The 27,469-nt window shown below is 48.7% G+C and overlaps 1 protein-coding gene across 1 annotated transcript in view; it reads left to right on the forward strand.

The window, feature by feature from the left end:
• The window catches only part of ADRA1B (adrenoceptor alpha 1B), a 111,151-nt gene extending 83,898 nt beyond the window's left edge, over nt 1–27,253 (forward strand). The window contains exon 4 of the mRNA XM_066273180.1: nt 26,215–27,253. Coding sequence (XP_066129277.1) covers nt 26,215–26,810 — 596 coding nt within the window. The 3' untranslated portion in view covers nt 26,811–27,253. The remainder of the gene's footprint in view (nt 1–26,214) is intronic.
• The last annotated feature ends 216 nt before the right edge of the window (nt 27,254–27,469 follow it).

Genomic DNA, 27,469 nt, shown 5'->3' on the forward strand with positions numbered 1-27,469 from the left:
AAGCCGGGTCCCTGGCTTCACGCAGGAAATGCTAAGAGGCTCTCGTTTTGAGGGGCAGCCAGTCCATGACTATCTTAGCTCCCCAAAAATTATGGTGTGTAGCCAGAGTGAACTACTCTAATAGGTCCCACTGCTCTCAGGAGCTGGCCAGTTTTAAAGATGGAAAGGCCATTTATAGATGAACATTCCATGAATTTCATTTTACAGAAGAGGAAACAGACCATGAGGAAGTGATTTATCTCAGATCCCCGCGTAAGGAGCAATGTCCCCTTCCCCCAGCCTCGTTCACCACGGTCCGGAATGAACCAGGACTCCAGCTGCCAGGACGGATTTTTCACTTGGGAAGAGAGAGGGAAACAAAAAGTGCTGGATTCCCAGAGGCTCTTATCTTTGAGACCGTGCGTGTGTGTGTGTGTGTGTGTGTGTGTACACACGTGTGTGCGCGCACATGCAGAGTGGTCCCAGGTAAACTGCTGACCTGTTTACAGTGTGGGTTGAGCTCTCTCCAAGCCTGTATTAGCATCGTTGCCACAGCGGTCTTCCTCAAACACAGACCTGGTCACACCAGGATGAACTTCCCACGGTGTAGCTTCTGAATGCCCGCACAGGGGAGAAAAGTCCCTTCACACCTGGGCTTCAACCTGCCTCACCCCTCACGACTGAGCTTTGTGCTCAACACACTAGCACCCCAGCTCTAACCCTCACGAGCAGCGCAACCTGGGGCACATGACTTCATCTTTCTCAGCTTCCACTTTCTGCCCATAAACATGGCAGTGACATTTCACTCAGGCTACTAGGAAAACTAAATGGCCATAAATCAGATAAGCCACACATGACCCACATGGGAGCAGTCTTTCATACCTGAACATGCCTGGCTCATTCAAGTCCTAAGTCTTTGCACATGCTGTGCCCTCTGCCCACGACATCCCTTGACCTCTTCTCTGCATCACCAGTCCTTCCGATTCAAATTCTCGTTTCCCCTCTGCAGTCTTCCACAACTCCCCGAGCAATGACTGCTCCTCTCCTGTGCTCTCTCCGCCCTCCCCCCGTCCCCATCAGAACTGTCACGCTGGGCTAGAGGGACTTTTGATGTCCATCTCCCCCCAGGAGACTGGGTCTCACCTCACCCGGGCCTGGCATACAGTGAGAACTCAGTAAGTGGATCAAATCTGATCGCAGGAACTATGAGGAGCAACTGTGAGGAAGGAACGAGATTGGTTCCGACGTCATTTCTGCTCCTGTCCCCAAAACTGAAACACACACCCGCTAATGTCAGAGTAATAGCTGTGGTTATTTTCTTCTTTTTCTCTGTAGTGAACATGTATTGCTCTTGTCATAGAAACAAAGTGATAAAAACATTCGTTAAACCAAGAGGGCTGAAAGCCTAGAGCAGACACATGAAGTGAGAATTCCAAACACGCCCCGGAAAAAGTTGGGGGTTACCCGCATTTCAACGTGTGCATCCCCGATTTAAGGCATCGCAGCCTCTGAATTTCTTCTTTGTGATCCTGTGACAAAAGCTAGTTTGGAGCTGTGAGGTACAGACTAGAAGGAGGGTCAACTGCCCCCAGTATCTTTAAGGTGACTTTTGGGGAACAGTGAGTGTGTACAGAGAGGAGAGAGTAAGTGTGTCCACTGCAGTAGTCACTGGCCACAGGAGGTGAATCAAATTTAAATTCATTATAATTAAATGCAATTTAAAATTCAGCTCCTCCGTCATAGTAAGTCTCCTTTAGTTAGCCACACAGGGTCCCATTACATTGGACAACCCAGATTCGGAACATTCTCATCCCCACAGACAGTGCACTGGGCAGTACTGAGGGTGCTTCCAGCGCCCTGCGAACGTGGTGGGTGAACACATCCATTTGCACCGTGAATATGTTCTTTCTTGTTTTAAATATATATATAACTGTGGCAATGTAAAACAATGCAGCCACTTTGGAAAACAGTTTGGCACTTCCTGAAAAAGTTAAACATAGAGTTGCCTTATGACCCAGCAATCTCACTCCTGCTAAATACCCAGCAGAATTGAAAACATCTGCTCACATGAAAACGAAGACGGCGCACAGTGCGTAATTAACAATGAATTTTTAAAGCTCTTGATGAAAAGAGAAGCATACGTTGAGAGAATCTCTGTAGGAGGCGAAGAGAACTAGAATAAGGAGCAACTTTTAAAGAAACTACCTGAGAGCAATCAGATACTTTGTTAATTGAGCTCTTATAATCTCCCAAGGAAAACAAATTCAGTCTTAAACTTTGCCTGGCCCTGAACTCTGTGGGGTTGAAGCTATCCCCACGGGGCTACTTCCTTTGGTTTCCAGGGGAAAAGAGCCCCAGACCTGAAGGTCTCTAACGCCCCAGCTCCAACCTGATTAAAAGTTGTTAGTTGGATGACTTCCTGTCTGTGTCACCTGTCATCACCTCACACTAACCAGATCTCTCTGGGTAATGCCTGGAAATTCTTTATGCTTCCTGCAGCCTGTCCTGGGCCGTGAGGACTGAGGACAGTGCGTGTGACCTAGTTAGGGGAATTTTATTCCCAGGGGTCAGGGAAAAGAAGAGATTTGCTTTTCATTTGATTTCTCCCCAATTTTTTCCCAACCTTTTCTTCCCCAGATCACAAGGGGAGGGAAAAAAAAGATAAAATACAAAGGAACACAATGGAACACTTTCTCATTTTGTAGCTAAAATTCTGTGATGATTTTCTTCCAATCAGTGTATTATTACCTGGTGACTGACTGACAACCACAATTGGCTCTCATTCTCTCTCTCTCTGACTCTTGCTCCTTGTTTTATTTTTCTGGGTTCTCTCTTCCTTTCAAATCAGAGTAGCTCTTTATCCTTTGATGAGCTTCTTTACCCAAGATTTGCCCATTTATTTACATGGACATCTTTGTGAACTTCTTAAAGCAGACAGGCCTGTTCCCTCTGAACCTTTCCAGCGGGTTTTTTCAATTTTCTTTCTTTTTTTTTTTTTTAAACAAGATGCTTCTAAAGACACCAATTATTCAGGATGCCCCAGGAACAAATGGCCCCATTTGTTACAGCGAGAGCCTGGGCAGTCTGCTTCCTCACTGGACACCCTCTCCTGGCCTGAGGTCGTGCTCCGATGTTTTCGCTCTGTCCACGTCTGACTGGGGCGCAGCGGCCTGCGGGCTGCTCGTTCTTCTAGACGTGCATTCCGTCTGCCCTGCCTTTTGAAGAATGATCGAAGTAGCACAAGGTCTCTGTTCATCAGTCGATACTTATACAACACGCGGAGAATGGCTAACGCTGAGCCAAAGACACATCAGAATAATGCTGCGCAGCCTGGTCTCCCAACACGCCGTGTTACACGTTTGTCAGAGTGCCCCTGATAGAAGATGACTGATCGTGATAAATGCATCGGAGGCCTTGAGCTGGTGTACGACTCACACAGCCCTGCATTCAGCACCCAGGGAGCACGGGCCCCGTTTGTGCACTGTGCCAGCCCAGTGTGTAAGTGCCCTGCGTTCGTTATCTCCTGTCACCTCCGCAGCCACCCTGGGGGTGGGAGGAGAGGCTTATCATCAGTCTAATGTCACAGATTTGGAAACAAGTTCGGAGATTGAGAGGCTTGTAACGATCACACAGTCAGATCTCTATTGAGTACCTACTGTGTGTTGGGCACTCTGTTAGGCACTGTTGGTGCAAGCGTGAACCAGACAGTCCAAGCGTCCACCTTCATAAAGCTTTTCGCCTTGGGGGAGTGGGGGCAGAAGCTAACAGTCAGTGTGTACGCGGACAACGTGATACCATGACAACGGGATAGTCATTGGAAGTACTGTAGAGGGAATAAAGGAGGTGCTGGGAGGGTGCCTTGAGACCACAGGCTGAGACCTGAGTGACTAGGAGGGGCCAGCGCGCAGGGATACAAGCATCGCAGGCAGCAAAACCGTGAACGCAGAGGGCCCCGGTGGAGGGGTGTGCTTGGCATGGCTGAGCAGGAAAAATGGCAGCCAGGGTGCTGGAGTGGAGCAGGGTGACAAGTGGTATCAGATAGAAAGATAGCATGGACGTCTTGTACCGCCTTATGGGTCTGGATAAAGAGTTGAGAGATTCCACTAGGTGCAGTAAAAAGTCACCGGAGGGCTTTGGAAAGGGAAATACTCTAATCTGATTTTCGTTTTTTACAGACTTCTGTGGAGAAATAGAGAATGGATTGTAGAGGCTCAAGAGTGTGCTCAGGGTGGCTGCTCAGGAGGCTGTAGCAGTGGTCCAGGGGAGGTGATAGGGGCTTGGAATTGCACGAGAAATCTCGACCATTCAGGGAACAGCATGACCTAGGGTTTAGGGACAGTCCTCCGCCTTCTGGATCAGTTGTCATGAGACGCCTTCAGGCTTTGTCCTGTGGTACTGAACGTGTACAAAGTGTGTGCCACTTATTTTTCTTGAAACTTTTCACTAAAGCGTGACATCAGTACAGAGAAGTACACTAGCTGTAAGGGTAAGACCTATCACAAAGTGAACGCATCCCTGTAAGCAGTCCCCGAAACAAGAAAGAAAAGATGGTCCAAACCCCCCAAAACTTCCTGCATGCCCCCTTCCGGTCGGTCTCTGGCTTCCGACTGTGTTTTGCCAGAATGACATTCTGTAAATCATTTTGCTCAGGCTTGCTTAACCCATGACCCCTTTTTCTAAACTGAAAGTCATGTACCCTGTGCAGTCAGAGACTCCCTTATCCCACCAGCCAAGAAGATTCGAGCTTTGCAATCCACAATGCATATAATGAAGACAATTGGGTCTTTGCATTAAAGACTATAAAATAATATTGAATATGCTTTTTTCAAACGACATAAATTCTCAATCCCAGATTCTGGTATGCCCCTCACCCCATCTTAAGAATCACACGTTGCAAATTCTGGAAAGACTACAAATTGCCTTTGTCTGGAATCTGGACATCCAGTGGCACATACAGGACCAGGATTATGATGCAGAACAATGACATGATCTCAAGACTTTGTTCAGGGGACAAGACACTGGCAGAAAACTAGTATTTACTGAGCACTTACTATGTCCCTGGCCCTCAGTTAGGTATTTTAATATGTTATTTCATCTCCACAACCCTTTAATGGTGGTAGCATTCTCTCCATTGTGCAAATAAGAAATCCAAGGCTCGGAAAGCTAAAACAACTGGCCCAGGTTCTCCAGGGCTCCTAGGTGACAAGAGCCAAGCTAGGAACCAGCACAGTCTGCCCCCCACCCCCTGGTATCCTCTGCTCATTTCCCTCAATGAGAACAGCCTCTCTCAGACTTTCTTCCTTTGATCTATACTAAGTCAATTGAAAACGCTGGTCTCAACATTTGGCTTCTGCAATAAGCCCCATTTCTTCAAATGGTGTCCCTTCTACATTCTTTTTTAATACACTGACTTTCAAATTAATAGTAAAGCTCTTCATAAATGCAATAGGGCACCTGGCTATAACTTTGCATCTTTCCAGAAAGCAAGGGCTCTGTAAGCCTGATGAAGTTTAATGCTTGCTATAAATCTAGGAAAGAAAGGAATGATGAGCACAATTTAAATGGCCGAAGCCAGTCTGGCTGCCTGAGGGACACGGGAGCCACATTGCATCACCATATTATTGGTTCCTGAGGAAAGAGCCAGCAATTAGCAAAGCAATCTAGATTAACCATGTTAACATCTCTGGGGGAGCGGTTCATGTTCCCCAGCTTTCTGGAAGCTCTTCCAAGCTCAAGCTGTCCCTGGCTTCCTTGGCTTTGCATCATGAAGGGAATTGATTTGATCAATTACATTGCTGCTGCCTAATTAGTAAGCGTGGCCACACTCACCCACCGGTTTCACAGAGATTAAACTTGGGATCCAGACTGCAGATCAGTTTTGGTAGCTGAACATCGCTGAACCTTTCATCCTCAATCCATACTAAGTTGGCCCAAGTTCATAACAGGATTTAGCCCAGGAGTGGACGCAGGTCTTTGATGTCCAGATAGCTGGGCTCCTGGTCCTGCGTTACCACGCAGACTAGTTCGTGAAGGCTCCTCAGGATAAGAACCCCTGCCTTTCTGCGCCTGCCAGCCACCCCATCCTCCACAAAGCACTCCCCCCCTCGCCCTTTCCTTTGAGTCTCCCTATATCTCAAGAAGGAAAGAAGGTACAGCTTTCACTTTAGATACTAGGAGAACCTTCACAGAAATGATGACTTAAAGTCACAAAGCGGTTCTCAACTCAGATTAGTTATCCTTTAAAAAAAAGATAACTTTTATTGGGTTCATTTTGTCTTATTGCAACAAGTTATACGTGCTTATTGTAGAAAATTTAGAAGATACAGAAAATCAAAAAAAAAGAAAAGAAAAGAAAAAGCCATCCCTCGAGCATAACTCCTGAAACATTTAATGCACACTTATTCCGCTGTTTTTCTATGGGATGATATCGTACGTACCATGTTGGAACCTGTTCTTTGCCTTTTGATGTTCTATGACCATTTCCCAATCACATTCACTAATTTAATCTTTCATGGTTGAGCTGTAAAAATAATTAAACCAATCACTTATGCAAGATATTTAGGGTTGTTTCCAATTTTCAGTTATGATAAGTCATCTGGCCGCAAAATTCTTATAATCTAAGTCATGACTGATATTGACTTAATATGTACTGTGTCTCAGGCAGTGTTCTAGGCATTTTATTACTGTCTAGTTTAATCCTTTCAAGAACCCTATAGCACCTGACCAGGTGGTGGCACAAGTGGATAGAGCGTCGGACTGGGATGTGGAGGACCCAGGTTCGAGACCCCGAGGTCGCCAGCTTGAGCACGGGCTCATCTGGTTTGAGCAAGACTCACCAGCTTAGACCCAAGGTCACTGGCTTGAGCAAGGGGTTACTCGGTCTGCTGTAGCCCCCAGGTCAAGAAACATATGAGAAATCAATCAATGGACAACTAAGGAGCCGCAACGAAGAATTGATGTTTCTCATCTCTCTCCCTTCCTGTCTATCCCTATCTGTCCCTCTCTCTGACTCTCTCTGTCTCTTCTACAAAAAAAAAAAAAAAAAGGAACCCTATAGATAAATAATATTACCTCCACTTTACAGATGGGGAAATGGAGGCCTAAGTCAGTGACATAAATAATGACTCCAGAGCCAGCACCCTTAACCATTAAGATAAATTCTTAGAACTGCAACTTCAGGGTAACTTAATGCATGACATTGTCAGATCTCTGAGTCATATTACTTAAGAAAGTGTCCCAGTTTATACTCCCACAATCTAGCTGTGACCGCCCATTCACGTACCTCATTGCAACATGAGGCACTATTAATGTTTATTGTTCATTAGAGAAATGGAGCCCAGACTTGTCACGGCTTAGTCAAACTCTTTAGAGCATGCATGCAACCCAGCTCCCGATCGGGACATTGATTTCCTTTCAGTCAGAGCTTCTTATCCTTTTTTTGGTCCACGGGCCCCTTTGAGAGTCTGCCGGAAGCCATGAAGCAGCTACAGACACAATGCACATGTGCACATCAAATGACCCTTTACTTTGCAGGGGTTCAGACACTGTTAAGTACTCCTGTGCTTCCTGGAGGATTGATAGCTCAACAACATTGAAACTCAAACTGAAAACAGGACTAAGAAACCCGGTAAAATGCTGGTTTGACCAGATTGTTCTATTAAACAATCCTGCTGCGTAAGGAACCAGCTCAGAAGAGGCTGGAATAAAATGCCCCCGGCACTATCCGGGTGCGTTTGCCACGTGGGAAGGAGTCACCTAGGTCAAGACTCTCTCCTTAGGTCGTGCTGTCCTCTACCAACCCTGCAAGACCTCCCAGCAGATGGACCAGCCAGCACCGACCAGCCAGCCCCGACCTGCCTCCGTGTGTGCACTTGACCAACCTCGAAAGAACTAGCCTGGGATCCTCCTGCCAAACGCACTTCTTCACACTCTGGTGTTTTTCGTTGTCTCCGCCCTTGCGTCCTGCTCCTGGATGATTTGGAAAGCCTCGTCCCAGATCAGTCAAGCCTCCACCAGCCCCAACCGCCCCTCCTGTGACAAGCACTGGCTTAGGACGGCGGGGGCAGGGAGCAGGAGATGCAGGCCCTGCCCATCCATCCGCGGCGGCAGCTCCGCCGCAGGTCTGCCTGGGAGCCCTCCGTGCCTCTGAGAGGAACGGGGCCGTTTTCCATAAAGATCCATCGAGACTCGGGGACATTTCCGGCCTCAGGGGTGGAACATTTAGTCCCAACCTGCCAGGAAGGACGTGGAGGAGGACTTAGCACACTTGAGCGAACTGCCCTTTCGGGTGAGCCAGCGGAAAGGGGAGCTGCGTCTGGACGGACGGGCCGGGGCTGCCTGACCGCTGGGACGCCCGCCCGCACGAGGAACGCAGGCGGCTCCTCGGCCAGCCAAGCCTGCGTGGCCCCCGGTGTGGCAGCGCCCCGGGGCCACCTTTAGGGTCTCCCTTTGCATACGGCTACCAGGTCCTTTTCGGAGCATGCGCAGGGGTACTGATGGGAACGGGGCGTGCTTCCCTTTTATTTCCTGGCTTAAATCTACCTTCTGACCTCTGTTTTTCTCCATCCTATGAAAACTTACCCTTTGCCCTACCCTCTCTCTTGTTCTTGGCATTGCCCGTCTGCAGATGATGGAAGAATTTCTGAGTTAAACATTCTTTCTCTCCCCACCCCCACCCCCGGCCTCCTCGTGCCCAGGACGTACTTTCACGAGGCCAGGAGATGGCAGAAGGGTGATTTTTCAATTCTAAATAATTACAGTTCCTCCCAGAGTTGGCTGGGAAGATGAGTCATCTGAAAACTGTATTCACGCCCAAGCCTGGCTCTTCTTCCCCCTTGCACCCTGCACTCCCCCGTGGAATTTGCTCCACTTTTCAAAATGTTCTTTTAGTCCTTGGTTTCTCAGTGACCCGCCTCCCACAGTCAGAACAGCAGAAGAGGGGCAGGCAGGAACTCGTGGGTTCTAACGAGACTCTACGACTGAAAGGCTCTGTGACTCTGAGCCAGTTGCTTCTCTTCTAAGCCTCAGTTTCAACATCTGTAAAATGGGGACAGTAACTGTAGCACCCACAAAGAAGTGTGTTGGGAACAGATCATGCATGCTAGGAGTGAGGTACAGCACTTGCCACCTATAAGCCCTCGAAAGACGATAACTGCTATTGTTGTTGTCATTGTCCTTCAATTCAGGTCACTACCATCTTCTATATATTTTCTTTGAAAACACCGCAGGGGTCCCCAAACTTTTTACACAGGGGGCCAGTTCACTATCCCTTAGACCGTTGGAGGACCACCACATACAGTGCTCCTCTCACTGACCACCAATGAAAGAGGTGCCCCTTCCGGAAGTGCGGCGAGGGCCGGATAAATGGCCTCAGGGGGCCGCGGGCCGTAGTTTGGGGACCCCTGCAAGACTGAACCCGTTTCTAACTGTTGCGCGAGTCTGCATGCATGCTCCACCTTCCTTGTGATCAGGCCTTCTCTCCCAAGAACTAAATCAGCTGCCAGCTCTCTGAAACACACTTGCCCATTGCACCCTCACCCACCAAGGGGCTAGGGTGCTGTCCCGTGCTCTTCCAGCCCCTGTCTCCTCAAAATGTATAAAGATGAAATCATACTTTGCAAGAAAGTTCTCTGAAAGTAGCAAAGTCAAACACCACCTCCTTCTTCAACTGTCTCCCACCACATCTGTCCTTTCCTACATGTAACCAGCACCCCCTAGTTTTCTTCTAAGCAGCTGCACACCAAATGTTCCAGGGAAGTAACAGGTCACCCATCTGTGGGAATCAGCACTGGAGGGGCGGAGGGTGAAAACGTCCATTGCTCCGGGGCCAGGCCAGGCGTTGAATCCTGACTCCAGCACTATATAATCTTGAAGCAATTTTCCTTGATCGCTCTGAGCCATAGTTTATTTCATCCCTAAAATGGGCATAATAATTATATTCACCCGGTAGGCTTGTGGGGACTGAATAAAGGAACGCTGAAACCTTGCTTCCCCAGCCAAGGTTAATCTTCTGGGTGAAATGATCGGCCAGGAGCAGGCTCCTAGGAGATGTTCCGGAAAGACGCCATGACACAGGGCAAAGCTTGGGGACCACCCGCTGGGAGCAGGACTCAGAAAACAGAGCGTTTGTTTACATGCAGAGGGGTGGAAAGAATTGTACTGCCTCAAAATCTAGATGTTCTTTGGGGAAATACTTTAATTAGAGCTGAAGGTGGAAAGTGAGACCCATCTCCTCCCATCAGCACCCCCATCTCTCTCCTCCCTGCTACCCTCAACAGGGCTGATGCCAGAGCTACTGAAGAGAGATCAGAAATGCTCGCCTTAAGAACAGTGAGAATCTGGAGCCCCCTGGGACGATGGGAGCCGAGATGGGAGGGGGCGAGGAGGGGGCGCCGCATCTGGTCGCAGTGCTAGAAGCAGAGCCGCTGCGGAGGGGCGGCGCCCTAGGAGAGGCTGGAATGAAGTGAATGCCTCTGCCCCACGCTGGAGACTCCCCGTGGTCATGGTAAAGGAACACTCAAGAAAATGTCACCTCGCTTTCCCAGGGCAGGAAGGCCCCCCAGCCCACGGGGGACGGGGGTGGGGGGGCTGCGCCTATGAAAACAGCCCAGGCGGTACCGCTGAATATTCCCCCGTGGCCGCAGCAAGCCCAGCCTGCTGTCGGTCCCACAGGTCGTCTCTGAGTTGAGCACTGAATTGTCCTCCAGGCACCTTCACCTGGAAAGTTTCCTAGTGGGTGAGGAGCCTCCGAGCTGTGAGAAGTGTCACTCTGTGGCATGCCTGTGGACCTGGAGTGAGAAGCAGGAGAAATGCCCACTTTGCAAACATGGTTGGGGCGGGGGGGAGGGGGTACGTGTGCAGCAGGAACGACTAATTGTTTGACTTACAACACTGAATTCAAGATACCAGCCGTGTATGTGTTCTGGCTCTCAGGGTTCAGAATGGCAGGTGAGGGCTCTGGCGAGAAGACAGGACACCCTAGAGAGAGCCAGCCGGCAGCTCACTCTGGGGTTGAGAAACTCCGAGAGCAACAGGTGACAAGGAGGGCATGACCCCCAGGTGGGGCCCCCTCAGGTAGGAGTATGTCCCAGACTAGACCAGACAATTGGAAAGAAGACACAGATCTGTCCAGAGGTCCCAGGCCAACCTGAACCTGGCCAGCCAGTTTGGATGTAAGGAAACGTGTTGATTCTCCGCAGTGGAACGACAGAACAGAGGGGACGTCAGAGAGGGAAAGGCAGGCAGTGGGGACCACTGCCGAGAGGAGGGATGAGAGGCCTCCCACGGAGCCTCGGGCCCGAGCGCCCAGCCTCAGAGTCTGACCGTCTGACTCCGCCAGACCGGCATTTGTCCCTGTCCCCGTGTGGAGCCTTTCATCCAGAGACACCGGGCCTCGCGCCAGCCAGCAGGGTCACCTGTGACCTCAGAAGGAAGGATCAAGCCCTAGACGGACACTTGTTTCAGGGCGAGGCTCAAAGACACTCCAGCTGCAGGTGTCTTTGTCTCTTCTCCCCAGTTTCCATTCCGCCTCTAAGCTGAGGCGAATACAAAGCTTACCATCTGAGATCTGGGGAGGGCGGTCCTAGTGGCTAATGGCCCCTTGTTTCATACACGAGAAAAGCGAGGCCCAGAAAGGTGATGACCTGGCCTAAAGGTCGACCAGCTCCTCACCTGTACTGGTTCCCCCCCACACCCTCTCTCACTCTCTCTTGCTCTCTCTCTCATACAAAAGCAAAGATTGTTCATTGCAAAAAGAATCTCATACACAAAGTGAAAATCTTGCCACAAAGCCGTCCCCCAGAGATAACTACTGTGAACAGTTAGTTTGGTGATTTTTGTCTTCCGTGAACATATTAAAGCACATATAGGCACATATACACACACATTGTTTTTTATAAAAGTCAGATTATACTTCAGCATTCTTTCCTGAAATTGCTTTTTTTCTACTTGATTCTGTCATGGACATCACTCTGTGCGGAATAGCTTACCATTTTAGTAGATGTGTGGAGGGCGTTTCATGTCACAAACGCTGCATAATTGGTTCATTTCACAATCCCCTATGTTAGAACTTAGGTTAGTTCCAATTTCGGGGGTGGGGGGGGACATCCCTGAATTTCCTTGTGTTTTTATCTTTGCTCCCTTTTAAGAGTACTTCTGTAGGATCAATTCCTGGGTGCGGAGTGCTTAGATCAAAAGCTGTGCACATTTTCATTTTATTTGATAACACCAATTTTCTAACCCAAATGTATGTCCCTGCTCAGAATGTATGAACATGTCTTCTTTCCCACACCTTTGCCAGATTGAGCACCAGCAGTTTTTTGGGGGTTTTTTTTGCCATTCTCCTCATTGCTCCTGTACACTCTGCCCCCCTGACTCGCCCCACCCACAGGGATACGTGAAGCTCTTTCATGCAGAGAAAGTTTGCAAATTCTGATCCCCTGCCTGCAATGCCCTCCCCTGCAGCCTCTCTCTCTGCCTGGCCAGTTCTGCTAAGCTCTTCTGTCTCAGAAAGGCCTCTCCCTAGCAAAACAGGGACCCCCCCCAAACCTCATTTCACTTTGGTTATGATTTAATTTTCCATTAAATAAATAAACACTTAGACTACCTTCTAATTCTAATGTCTGGGCATTCTCAATTTAAATGTTTTTAGTATCTCAAGAAATTTTTAAAATATCTTCCAAACTAATAGACCTGTAATATTTTGCCATTTTTTAATTTGCATTATTTTCTAGAGGCATTTTACTGTGTTTTTAGTCATTCACTGGCTGTCCACCGTACTTATGATTTGCTCTGTCTTCTGTTGAATTGTTTTCTCCTCTTGGTTTGAAATATATTTTCGTGTATCAGAAATATTATTCATTTTACTGTTGTTGGAATTATAAATATTTCTCTTAATTCTTCTTTTGTTTTTGACCTTATAGAAATGTCTGGGCAAACTCATCAATACTTTTCTTTACAGACCTTAAACTTCTGTCATGCTTAAAAAGGTCTTTCCTAGGCCCTGGCCGGTTGGCTCAGTGGTAGAGCGTCGGCCTGGCGTGCAGGAGTCCTAGGTTCGATTCCCGGCCAGGGCACACAGGAGAGGCGCCCATCTGCTTCTCCACTCCTCCCCCTCTCCTTCTTCTCTGTCTCTCTCTTCCCCTCCCACATTTGAGGCTCCATTGGAGCAAAAGATGGCCCGGGCACTGGGAATGGCTCCTTGGCCTCTGCCCCAGGCGCTAGAGTGGCTCTGGTTGCAACAGAGCAACGCCCTGGATGGACAGAGCATTGCCCCCTGGTGGGCATGCCGGGTGGATCCCGGTCGGGCACATGCGGGAGTCTGTCTGACTGCCTCCCCGTTTCCAGCTTCAGAAAAATACAAAAAAAAAAAAAAAAGGTCTTTCCTGTTTCAAAATTATAAAGATATTCACTTATATTGTCTAATATTTTAATAATTTTTATACTTGAAATCTGGGATCCATCTGGGTTGGGTTTTGTTGTTGTTTTCTGTTATTGTTATTGTTTTTTACAAAGACAGAGTGAGAGTCAGAGAGAGGGATAGACAGGGACAGACAGACAGGAACGCAGAGAGATGAGAAGCATCAATCATCAGTTTTTCATTGTAGTACTTTAGTTCATTGATTGCTTTCTCATATGTGCCTTGACCGTGGGCCTTCAGCAGACCAAGGGACCTTGGGTCCAAGCTGGTGAGCTTTTGCTCAAACCAGATGAGCCCGCGCTCAAGCTGGTGACCTCGGGGTCTCGAACCTGGGTCCTCTGCATCCCAGTCCAACGCTCTATCCACTGCACCGCCGCCTGGTCAGGCTGTTGTTGTTGTTTTTGATGTAAGAAATAAAATAGAACAACAGCTTTATTCTTTTGTAAATGGCTAGCCTGTTGTCTCAACACTATTTATAGAATAATCTCTTTTGTTCCCAGAAACATTGAAATGGCATATAAAATTCTCATGGATATATGGTTCTCTTTATAAACTGCCTAATCTCGTTGATCTAGCTGCTTTTTCTTGCACTTCGTGTGCTAGTGTTATTTTATCTACTGTGATTTTACGGTAGGTTTTAATATCTGCAGGGGTGGGGCGACCCATCCGCCTAATACCAGCCCCATCATTCCTCTTATTTATTTTTCATCGACTTGGCTGGTTTTTCACGGTTATTCTTTCATATTTCGTATTCTTCCATATATTTAACTGTGGATCATTTAGCTTCCCCCTTCAAAAAACACCACCGCCTCCTGTTAGCATTTTAATGAGGTTGTCTTCAATTTCCAAATAAGTGTGGGAAGAACCGAGGTTATCTTCAGCCAGCCCTGGCTCTCCTTCGTGCAGATCTGTGTTTATGCCCCTTTATAAAGTGTTTAGAGCTCCCTTGGCAAAGCTCCCCCAGTGCTCAGTTTCTGTAAGTGTTCTACAGGGAAATTGCCATTTTCCGTGAGGTCAAAATGTGGGACACACTCAGTCTGGCATCAAAGATGGACCCTCAGGTGCTGCGGCCACCACTCCACCCCACTGACTCTCTGCTCTGGGCCTGAGCCAGGAGGCAGCCTCCCCTCTGGAAGATGGACCCTCAGGTGCTGCGGCCACCACTCCACCCCACTGACTCTCTGCTCTGGGCCTGAGCCAGGAGGCAGCCTCCCCTCTGGAAGATGGAATGGGTCAGTCACTGGGTAATTGATGGCACTGACCATATGCTCAGCCCTGTGCTAGAAATAGAGGACACAGACCCCATCTTTAAGGAGCCTTGGCCCTGCCTGGCTGAAGAGTCAAACGTCACATTCCCTTAATATAATAACATTCCCTGTTAACTCATGTGCTATGAACTCGGTTTTAATGGGAGATAAAGGGGAAGAGGCTTGGAACAGTCAGAACAGTTTTCCAGAAGAGATGGGAATGGAGCTGGGCGTGGGCCTGTGTTACCATTTAAATAAATAAAGAGAAAGAAAACAGAGTACAAGCAAGTGGTCACTCCACAACCACGTACTTGGCACCTGCTGTGAACACAGTACATGGAGAGGAGATTATGTGTTCAACAAATCTTTTTACACATTCACTATAAGCTGTGTTCTGAATTCGGTTCTAGAGAAACCAAGATGAGGAAGATCAACCCTGGTCTCAAGGAGCTTGAAACAAGGGAAATAGACAAGTCCAATAGCTGTTATGACAGAAATCTGTGGAGAGAATAGCAGAGACCCTTATTCTGGTGACAGTGTACCTCATGGGCACCTATGGATAGGATTCAGCAGGTCTGTGAGGCCCTGAAATTACAGGATCCCAAACTATTTGCATCATCAGCATTGTTAGGTCAAGAACGACCAGGGTAGAATGATTCAAAATTCTTGGCCTCTAGACACATGTATTTTAAAGGCCAGATAAAATATATGTAAAGACACCATTACAAATAGCAACTACACCAGGGGTCCCCAAACTACGGCCCCGCGGGGCCGCATGCGGCCCCCTAAGGCCATTTATCCGGCCCCCGCCGCACTTCGAGAAGAGGCACCTCTTTCATTGGTGGTCAGTGAGAGGAGCATAGTTCCCATTGAAATACTGGTCAGATTGTTGATTTAAATTTACTTATTCTTTATTTTCATATTGTATTTGTTCCCATTTTGTTTTTTTACTTTAAAATAAGATATGTGCAGTGTGCATAGGGATTTGTTCATAGTTTTTTTTATAGTCCGGCCCTCCAACGGTCTGAGGGACAGTGAACTGGCCCCCTGTGTAAAAAGTTTGGGGACCCCTGAACTACACAGTTCTAGCCTCCTGCCCAGCCCACCAGTGTTCTAAGAGCCCAGAGGTAATACTGGCTATTGTAGAAACCGCCCAGGTCTCAGACCAGGCAGATGTGGGTTGGAGTCCCAGCCCTACCATTTAATAGCTGTGTGACGTCGCGAGACTCCATTTCCACATCTGTAAACGGAGAGTTGAGAATGACAGAACCCACCCCTCCCTCCTGCCTGTTGTGGGGGTAAAGGCAGGTAAGGTGTGCGGGTCACCTGGGTCTTAGCAGGTCGACGCCACCCGCTCATCCCTTCCTCCTGCTTCCACACTTCGGGGGAAGCCGTGCATCGGGGGCTGTGGTTATGAGGAGGAGGAATCTGAGCCTGGAAAAGGTGCAGGGGAGGAGGGGAAAGGAAGGGACTTCTCACACCAGTGGACAGCGTGAATACAGGAAAAGGAGCCAGAAAAGTCAACTCGTGTTGCGAAGAATCAGACGGTTGCAGCCAAGTTGAGCAGGTTTTAAGTCCCAGCCTAAGCACTTTGAACTTGATAACTTTGTAAACTCCAGGGAGTGTTCGGGAAAGGGAGTCAATCCCAGGGTGAGCGGCTCTTGGCCCTGCCTTGGCTCCTCCACGAATCCGAAGACACCCAGAAAAACAGTTTTAAAAGGAAAATTGAAATGTGGGCTAAGGCCACGCCTCTCACCATGGGATCTCGTTAAAAAGCAGACTCTGATTCTCTGGATCGCCGAGACTCTGCAGCTCTAATGAGCACGCAGGTGCTATCCACGAGGCTTCTGCAGGAGCCTCACTGGGCGTAGCCAGGTATTAACGTATTTCAGTTTTATTATTTTGTTCACTATTATTATTCATGTCACACATGTTGGCTGAGTGCCTGTCATGTGACAGGCATGAGGCTGAGCCTGGGGAGAGAGAGACAAATCAGACGTGAATTCTCTTTTCTAGAAGCTCACGGTCTGATCAGGAGACATGAGGCATAGCCCTAAGCAACTGTATGTAATTTGAGGTAGAACATGATAAATGCCATATTTTAGGTTCAGATAAAGTGCTGTGACAGTTCAGCAAAGAGAGAGGTTGTTCCTAGTTGAGAGAGAAATTGCCTGGTGCTTAGGGAAATGAAAAGAAGCTTCTTTTTCTTAATATTAAACGATGAGTAAGAAGCCAGACTGCAGAGCTGTAGTTTACTCCTAGTTCCGCCACTCAGTCAACATGTGACCTTGTTAACCTCGGTTTCCTCATCTGTGGGATGAGACACAATAGGCGGGGCTCCCGGAAGGGTTGTGCGAGTCAAGGTTGCAGGCATGGTACCTAATAACTGATCCCTAGTTCATTGTAAATGGTGGCTCTGTTGGTGATTATTGTTTTGAGCATTTGCTTTAAAACTCGAAGTGGATCTGTTGGCCCCAAAGATATTATATTTGCTGGACAATTTTATGATCTCATTCCAGGGTTAAGTGGCTAATAAAAATGGGAAAAACCTTGCAGGGGATTTCCAAATGCAAGGAAACCTCCCTTACAAAGCTGGTGCTGAAAGAATCAGCAACTATTTCACATTTTTTTTGTTTTTATTAAGCCAAACTGGGGAGACTTGGCTTGGCTGTAGGTATAGCCAAGTGCTCCTAAGAAGACACACATTGTCAAGGAGTTCCACCCTGTTTACACGCTGATCAAAATGGTTCCCACCCCCTAGCTCCCCTGAGGTCATCGGCTTATCTGATGCTGACTCTAAAAGAAGTCACATCAAATTTATGAGCCTAGAGGCCCTGGCCGGTTGACTCGGTGGTAGAGCGTTGGCCTGGCGTGCGGAAGTCCCGGGTTCAATTCCCAGCCAGGGCACACAGGAGAGGCGCCCATCTGCTTCTCCACCCCTCCCCCTCTCCTTCCTCTCTGTCTCTCTCTTCCCCTCCCGCAGCCGAGGCTCCATTGGAGCAAAAGATGGCCCGGGCGCTGGGGATGGCTCCTTGGCCTCTGCCCCAGGCACTAGAGTGGCTCTGGTCGCGACAGAGCGACGCCCCCTGGTGGCGTGCCGGGTGGATTCTGGTCAGGCGCACGCGGGAGTCTGTCTGACTGCCTCCCCGTTTCCAGCTTCAAGACAAAAAAAAAAAATTTATGAGCCTAGAGTCCCAGCATGTTGGAGTCCAGAGGGATGTTACAAACCACCTGGGTGGGCCACGTAAATGATGCATTAGGTCCTCATGCTTCAGTCTCCAAGCCCTTACATTGGTCACTCTGTCATCCGGTATTTAATGAAGGCCTATGTTCATGAAGAATTAAAAGGGCCCCCTTTCTGCCTCACAGTATGGGGGTCCACAGGCACAGCAGGAACTAATAGAGGAGGCTGCTGGGCTTAACAACAACAGATCGCATTTCAAACCCTTACCTGTGTAGAACCCTCCTTCTGTGCCTCTGTTTCTTCTTCATCCTTCGCCACAAGAATAACCCACTTTGCTCATGGAGCTGTTACGCGAACTAGAACATAGAAAGCGGGCTGACACATAACAAGGACCCCAATAAACACAGTATCTCTTGGTTTGTTGGTTTGTTAAAAATAATATTCATTGGATTTTTCTTAATTACAAAAGTAATTCATGTTGATGGAGAAAATTTAAGAAAACACTGAAAAATACAGAGAAGGAAAGTTCTCCCATAGTTTCGGCACCCAAGGGTAAAATTGTTGGTTCTCGTCCATGTATATCCTTCCGGCCTTTATACATGTGAATGTACATCCTGTGTTTTCCCCTGAGCTGAACGGGTAGTGATCAAGAGGCTGCCCATCCTAACAAATTCTGTCACCCACCAGTGACCTTGAGCAGCTTACCTTCCGTTCCTCACAAGTGTAATAATAGTCATGGCCTCCAGCTGACATGTGCAGGTTGGACACAGTACGTCAAGGAGAGCTGTAGATGACAGTGTGGAATGGGGCCCCCTAGAACAGGGCACAGTCATGCCAGGCTGCCTTGGGAACAGTGGCTGTTGAAGGAGTAATTGGAAAACGATGGTTAAGCGTTAGGCCCAGTGGCTGACACAGACGGAGCTTGTTAAATGGTAGCTACTGTTCCACAAACATGCCGCGTGGTTTTGAAGAGTGCAGGTTCACAGAGACCTTGTGTTCACAGTTCAGATTAGTTTAATGGCACCTTCAGGCTGCCTTGCTGGGACCACATCCAGCCAAGAAAAGCTGCTCCCTGGGCCGATCCTGCTCAGCCTTAGTTTTTGACCCTTGAACTTCACAATCCCTCTAAATCGCCTTAGAACAGGCATGGCCTAAGAGCTGGGGTAGGCTCACTGCACCATCTGCTTGCGTCTTTATCCGTTCCCCTCAGACTCTGCCTTCTCCTCATCCCGCCCAGGGCTCCAGCTTCCCACTCCTCCAAGCCCTTTCAGACGTGTTGTCTCATTTGATCTGCTTAGAAAGCCTCAGTAAGAGGTTCCAGGAGGCATCAGAACGGAGCCATGGGACCTCCAGCCAGCGGTTTCCCAGAGTCGTGCCCACACTGCTACTCGAGTTCCGTACAGGTTTGAGTGGTATGCAGGACAGCTTGTCATGACAGCAAGACGTGGCACAAGGGGCTGTGCCTCACATGCTCAGCCAGTCATTGAGCAAATATTTGTTTAGCCCCCTAGTATGTGCCAGGGGCTGGGTTCTCCACTGAGAACATGATTCCGCACTCACTTCTCTTTCCACCCTTCCGGTTCCTCATAGAAGAACTCCTCTCAGTGTAGGGCCAGCGAGTCTTCAACACCCGTCAACCCTGGCGAATGTCCCTTTCTGAAAAAGAGAGCAGACCTCGGGCCCACCACTCTCTGAGATCTTTCTCTACTGTGACATTCTGTTTATAGCCATTGATGCAGGTTTTAAAATAGTGATAAAAAGCTTCCTTAAAATTTTCGTTTTAATTCAGATACCGAAAGTGAGCTGGCTTAAAACACAGGTGGTCCAGGTATTAGCGAGGCGGCTGCTTAGGAAGCTGTAGACCTGAGCTGGGCAAGGCTGAGCCTTCTGAGGGTTGCTGACCCCTTCAAGCCCACGACAGCTATGGATTCGCCCCCAGAAAAATGTGCACATGTCACATACAGTCTCAGCTGGCTCAAGCGTCCCCTGCATCCCAGGCCAGGGCTTGAAAAGAGCAGGGAGGTAAGAGTCCCGACACCCGGTGGGCACAGATCTCCCCTTCGGCTCCCTCCTCGTCTTTGTAGCAGAGACGCCGGCAATGACGGCAGTGAAGCAGTCAGCATGGCTGCACATGAGTGTGCTCAGCGTGTCAGGCACTTTCCACGCCTAAGCTCCTCTCATCCGTGCAGAAAGGAGCTGTCGCCATCCCCGTTTCCCAGAAGCTGAGCCTCACCCGCTCAGGTGGCTTCTCCAGGGCCCTGCCTACCTGTGACGTCTGAACAGCACTCTAGCCACTGACCCCCAGTGCCTCGACAGGTGTGGAACCCCGTGAAAGACAACTCGAACAGGTTCTGCCCGTCGCTCTGCCCTTCACCAGCTCAGTGACCTTGAGCGAGTCACTCACTCATTCTCACGGAGCTTCCGTTAAGGAAGGAGGTTTCCAGCGCGGGCAAGCCGTGATTCTAAGACACGGGGTGCTGCACCGTTTCATAAGCAAAAGCAGTGGGGCCAGGCTCGGGGACATACAGCAGTGAGTTTGGGATCCTGTCCCAGAGCCCAGCACAGCCCTGACTTCAGCAGAACGCGGGCTTCCAGGAACCCTCATTTCCTGTCGATATTTGCTCCCCTCTCCTGGCAGCTTCCTTGGCCCCCAAAGGTCTGTTTGGATGCCCAGGGGGGAAAGATGCCTGCCACGCTCCTCTCTCATGCCCAAGAGGCTCAGCACCTTCCCCAATGAACCAGGGTTCGTGGCTCCCGCCAGGGCAGGCCACTGTGGCAAACCGGGCCCCTAATCCCCGCAGCTACTGTGCTGCTGGGGGGAGGGGGAGGAGAGGGGCCAAAATATGCAAGGCATCCCAGGCGCCCCGTGTCCAGTCCCGGGCCCACACTGCCCCCGTGTGGTGGGCCTAGAGAAGGCCGCTCACCCCGGCAGGAATGGGCGGGCTTCCTTCCATCTCAGCCTTCACACGACTGAATGCTAAGGCCTGGGAGGACTCAGATCAAACCGCACACCTGGCGGAGAGACGGTGAGAGGGAAAGCGACTCACCCGAAATGGTACACTGAGTTACCAAACGTAGGGCTCACGCATGGGTTTCCTGGAATTAGATTTCCAGCCCAGTGACTCACAGAAATAATTATCCGGCCAGTGTTAATGCAGCGGTGGTTGGGGTGGCAGGCGCCTGGTAGTCCCCAACAGTGGATGGGAGGGTAGCCGGCGGCCGCCAGTTCAGACGGCAGTTTGGCTGGCTGTCAGCTGGCGCGTGGCACTGACCTGGTGACTCCTCAGATAGGAATTTATTCTACAGAAACACTCAGACGGCAGAAGGCAAAAGGCATGAGGCTTTTCATGATTGCAATTTGTAACAGCCAAAAGTTGGGAATCACCTATTTATTTGAGGATCATTGGGAAAGGGTTAAGTAAACTACTACATATCCAGGAAACAGTAAAATGTAATGTAACAGGGGGCAGGGAGGTGGGGGCGTGGTGTGGCCCTCTGTGTCCTGACATGGGAAACGTCTCATACAGATTCTAAGAATGAAGTCTGGAAAAAGGTATGTGTATGACTCCATTTTTAAAAATTCTAAAAGGATAAAAACAAAACTATTAACTCTGGGCCCCTTTACTTCAGTGGAGAAAGAATATTTGCTCGAAAAAAAATTTTTTTGGAACCTGTAATTTTTTAAAGTTCAGCATGTAAGCCTATTTATTTTAAGGGAAGTTTTCTTTTTTCTTTTTTTCTTTTTTTTTTTATAAATAATTTTATTTTTTTAATGGGGTGACATCAATAAATCAGGATACATATATTCAAAGATAACAAGTCCAGGGTATCTTGTCGTTCAATCATGTTGCATACCCATCACCCAAAGTCAGATTGTCCTCCGTCACCCTCTATCTTGTTCTCTCTGTGCCCCTCCCCCTCCCCCTTTCCCTCTCCCATTCCCCCCTCCCCTCTCCCCCCCCCCCTAACCACCACACCCTTATCAATGTCTCTTAGTTTCACTTTTATGTCCCACCTACGTATGGAATAATGCAGTTCCTGGTTTTTTCTGATTTACTTATTTCGCTTCGTATCATGTTATCAAGATCCCACCATTTTGCTGTAATTGTTCCGATGTCATCATTTCTTATGGCTGAGTAGTATTCCATAGTGTATATGTGCCACATCTTCTTTATCCAGTCATCTATTGATGGGCTTTTTGGTTGTTTCCATGTCCTGGCCACTGTGAACAATGCTGCAATAAACATGGGGCTGCATGTGTCTTTACGTATCAATGTTTCTGAGTTTTGGGGGTATATACCCAGTAGAGGGATTGCTGGGTCATAAGGTAGTTCTATTTTCAGTTTTTTGAGGAACCACCATACTTTCTTCCATAATGGTTGTACTACTTTACATTCTAAGGGAAGTTTTCTTAATAGGCTTTATTTTTTAGAGCAATTTCAGGCTCACACCCTGATTGACAGGAAGGTACTGAGATTTCCCAGATACACCCTGCCACCAGATGTGTACAACCTCCGCCATCACCAACATCCCTCCCCGGAGTGGTTTAATTGTGACAGCTGATGAAGTGACACTGACACATCATTGTCACTCCAAAGCCATAGCTTACATGAGGGTGCAGTCTTAGTGTGGTACATTTAATGAGTTTTGACAGAGTTACAATGACATGTATCCACCATTATTGTAACATATGAAGTAGTTTTGCTGACCTAAATATGCTCTGCCTATACGTCCCTTTATGTCTCACTCTTATAATAAAAAATACACAAATCTGGAGAGGAAAAGAAAGGAAATGAAGATGTAGTTCCTGCCCAGAAGGAATTTAACATCTGGGTGATGAGCAAAGACTTAGCCACCTCTGGGTGGCTTTGTCACTTACAGATAAGAGGATAAGATCTGCTTGCACCTATTCTGTGGCATAGAGAATAAAGAAGCCAATCTGAGGTGGGTGAGGTTAATAGGAACAGAGTCCCTGGAGGAAGGTGATGACCGGGCCAAGATATAAAGTATATTTGGAAAATGGCCACCATTTATTACTTTCAAGATGCCAGGGCCTGTGTCAAGAATTTTACATGGATATTTTCATGTATTCAGAATAACCTTATGAAACAAACATTGTCCCCATTTTATGGGTGAGAAAATTGAATATGAAAGGGCCAAAAACTTTTCTAAAGTCAAACAGCCAACACACACAAAAAAAGGGGGTTCAAAACTAGGTCTGTGTGATCCCAAACCCTGTGCTCAAGTCACTGGAGATGACCCAAACCAGCCAAGGGGAAAAAATGACGATGTTTGCACTTCCGCTGGGGACTTCTGTACAATGTCTTAATCCAAAGAAGCATGGGTGATGAGACGAAAACCTAACCAGACCACAATGTGCACCATCATCTGTCGCCCCTAAAGCTAACCCAGGATGTAGCCCATTCCCACAGTTCCCCCGAGGTGAGAAAAGAGGTCAGCGTCCTTAATCAGCACCCGTATCTGGGATTCATGGCCCTCTTTCCACATGGAACCCCTCTCTGGCTTAACCCTGTGCCAGGGCCCAGCCATCTCCCCCCAGCCACCACCCCTGGGGTGCTCAGCAGAGAAGTGGGATAATAGGCTACACCTCAAATAACCTAGAAGGTGAAGTGCCTCGGGGGGACTCAAGTGCAATCCAAAATCAAAGACAGGAGTTCTTGTGGCATCTGTGCCACCACCTGTGGGATCTCCGGCCACTCTCTGGGTCTTGGTGTCTCTGGCTGCAGGACAAGGAGTTTGGACACTATTGCTCACGTGCTTCCATTCATATAGTCTAGAGCAGGGGTCCCCAAACTTTTTACACAGGGGGCCAGTTCACTGTCCCTCAGACCATTGGAGGGCCGGACTATAAAGAAAACTATGAACAAATTCCTATGCACACTGCACATATCTTATTTTAAAGTAAAAAAAACAGAGCAGGAACAAATACAATATTTAAAATAAAGTACAAGTAAATTTAAATCAACCAACTGACCAGTATTTCAATGGGAACTATGCTCCTCTCACTGACCACCAATGAAAGAGGTGCCCCTTCCGGAAGTGCGGTGGGGGCCGGATAAATGGCCTCAGGGGACCGCATGCAGCCCGCGGGGGCCGTAGTTTGGGACCCCTGGTCTAGAAGTACGTGCTCTCTGTTCAACGGGTGGATTCACAGGCGATCCTTGGCGAGCTCACAGCCTGATAGAGGAGAACAGACAGGAATGCCAAAGGCAGAGTGCACGGTTAGGGACATGGATTGAACTTACAAAATGTTCTGTAAAGTATAAATATCATCTCATTTTAAGAAAATATTTCAATAAGAATATTCAACATAAAATAAAATCTGAAAGCTGCATGCACCAAAATGTGATTTCTCTGCATTGAGAGGTTATGTGTATTTTTAAAATAGTTTTTCATTTTGCTTTTTTATATTTTCTCATTTTCCAAAAAGGGTATTATTAGCAGCACTTAAATTTTTTTTTGTATTCAAACACAATTTAGTTTAGAATCCCAGCTATATTACAAACATGCTGTGTGACCTGCAGGTAACAAACTCTCTATGTCTCAGTTGCCTGGCATTTAAAATGGAAATTGTTTTTAATATTACCATAAAATATTTTTGGACCTCAAATTCAGAGGGGTGACTTAACATGTTTCTCAACTCATGCCACCTCACCATGATAGGTCTGCGTGGACGTCTTTATTTTGATTTACTTCATTTCATTCCCATTCCCTCGGCCTCCACTTTTGGCATCGATTTTGTGTTTCAAATGGAAGTATTTATTTTAATTTGAAAGTATTTTTGAAAAATGTGTGTGGTTGTTTGGCGTGTTACTTAAATAGTGTTATGTTATAAATCTTTTTGTTTCCCTCCTTTTTCACAAAGAATGATGTATCTCCTCCCTTTTCATATTGCTATATGGACTTATCGTCCGGGGCCTCTCAGTGCTGTATAATGTCCAGGCTGTGCCTCTACTGCGTTCCACCATTCTGTAATTCCCAGTGAGTCTTCTGCCACTCCCTGTCACCACAGACAACACTGCCCTGAGCATGGTTACACACTTCCCTTATGGACGTATGTAAAATTCTTTGAGATCTATGCCCTGGAACAGAATTGCTAGGTTAGGAGGTATATGTATACTTTTGTTTTTTTAAGTGAGAGGAGGAGAGACAGTGAGGCAGACTCCCACATGCACCCAGACTGGGATCCACCGGGCAACGCCATCTGGGGCCGATGCTCCAGTACCGAGCTATTTTTAGCTCCTGAGGCTGATGCTCAGACCAACCGGGCCACCCTCAGTGCCTAAGACCATGCTTGAACCAATCAAGACACTGGCTGCAGGAGGGGAAAAGGGAAAGAAGGGAGAGAGAAGCGGATGGTCACTTCTCCTGCATGTCCTGACTGGGGATCAAACCTGGGAACATCTATAAGGTGGACCAACACTCGATCCACCCAGCCACCTGCCAGAGCAGGTATGTACAATATATACTTAATTACACCACATGGTGGCAGAATCTTCTGCAGGTCTTCACAGCCTCTGTCCCACCAGCCATGCAGAAGGCTCCTGTGTCCCCACACTTGGCACTGTCCAGCTTTCTAATTTTGCCAGCCTAACACATATAAATTATACCTCTCTGTGGTTTTCTTTTTAATCTGTCTAATATTTTGAGCATCTTGTCATTTGCTCATTAGCCCTCAGGTTTATCTATTTTGTAAATTTCCTGATCATTTTCTTTGTCCATGTTTCTACTGGGAATGCTGTCTTTTTCTTGTTGATTTGCAGGAATCCTTAAATACTTGAAATATCAACCCCTTGACTGTCCTAGACATTGTAAATATCTTCTCCCACCCTTTTCTTGTAGTTTATCTTTTTGAGGTATTCGGTTATTTTTCTTCATCCCTAGATCAGAAAGATCATCCTTTTCATTGTCTTCTTATGCCTTTAAAGTTTTACCTTTCGAATTTAGGTCTCTAATATTGGCCATGGAAATAAATCAGTACCTACTTCATGGTGTATTGTGACGAATAAGATAATATAAGTAAAACGCCAGCATAGCGCCTCAGAGCAAGAGGAGGTGTCAGTGATTATTAGTACCATTTGGGTAGAAACTGGAGACATAGGAGCTTAGATGCTGTTCAGGTAGAGCAGGAAAGCTTTTATGGGAGGAGGGGACGTTATGGAGGTTGGCCCTATATGTGAATGTAGGAGCCATTCATTGTGCGACAGAAAAGCGAGCAATCCAGGCAGAGGAAGTGGCCTTGGGTCAAGGCCTCGCAGCACCTGCCCACGGGCAGTGTTTAGGCTGGAGCGGGTGGAGAGGCCCTGACTACTCACAAACTGCTGTCTGTCTTTCTGCCCGTGCCCACCCTGACCCTCCCCCTGCAGGCTCCATGTTCTCCACCCTGAAGCCCCCCGACGCCGTGTTCAAGGTGGTGTTCTGGCTGGGCTACTTCAACAGCTGCCTCAACCCCATCATCTACCCGTGCTCCAGCAAGGAGTTCAAGCGCGCCTTCCTGCGCATCCTCGGGTGCCAGTGCCGCGCCCGCCGCCGCCGCCGCCGTCGCCTGGGCAACTGCGCCTACACCTACCGGCCGTGGACGCGCGGCGGCTCGCTGGAGCGCTCGCAGTCGCGCAAGGACTCGCTGGACGACAGCGGCAGCTGCCTGAGCGGCAGCCAGCGGACCCTGCCCTCGGCCTCGCCGAGCCCCGGCTACCTGGGCCGCGGCGCGGCGCCGCCCGTCGAGCTGTGCGCCCTCCCGGAGTGGAAGGCCCCCGGCGCCCTCCTGAGCCTGCCCGAGCCCCCCGACCGCGGCGGCCGCCACGACTCGGGCCCGCGCTTCACCTTCAAGCTCCTGGCCGAGCCCGAGAGCCCCGGGAGCGACGGGGGTGCCAGCAACGGGGTCTGCGAGAGCGCGGCCGACGTGGCCAACGGGCAGCCCGGCTTCAAAACCAACATGCCCCTGGCGCCCGGGCCGTTGTAGGGCCCCGCGCACGGCTTCCTTTCCCTGGGGAGGGAATCGCGGGTGGGGACGGGGTGGCGGGGGCGGGGAGAGGGCAGCTGCTCTTCTGGCAGGGACATGGGTGCCAGGTACAGCGTGGAGAGCGGGGCCAAGCATGCTGAGAGCCTGGGGGACCCGACGCCGGCCGGGATTACGGCCCTCTGTGTGTGTGTACATACATATATATAAACGAGTCCCTCTGCACATGTATTTAACCGTGGGTCCACGTGCGTGTGTCTGTGCGGTGTATGTGTGGTCTGCATGTATGCGTGTGTGGGGCGGAGCGAGTGCGCGCCCAGGAGGCAGCGGGGGCCTTGTTCTTCTCGTGACTTGTACCTCTCAAGCCCCTCTTTGTACTACACTGAACGCTGGCACTTTGGTGGGGTTGGAAACAAGGTTGGACATTAAAGGTCATTTCTCCTGGATGGCTGTGAGTGGTTTGTGATTGGGGTGGCAGGCAGGGTCTGGCGTTGCCTTTCCCTTTCCCTTCAGGTTTGTCCCTCTTCCCTCCAGCCGTCCTGTGGGCAATAGTTGTGATGGCCCCCTTGAGATCCATTTCTGCCTTTGTCACTACTGCCCCACAGAGGTAACCAATTCTGACCCTTTGACTGCAAATGACTCCTTGGACTCCTCCCATAAAT

Source organism: Saccopteryx bilineata, chromosome 4, assembly GCF_036850765.1.
Source record: "Saccopteryx bilineata isolate mSacBil1 chromosome 4, mSacBil1_pri_phased_curated, whole genome shotgun sequence".
In the NCBI taxonomy this organism is placed as follows: Eukaryota; Metazoa; Chordata; class Mammalia; order Chiroptera; family Emballonuridae; genus Saccopteryx; species Saccopteryx bilineata.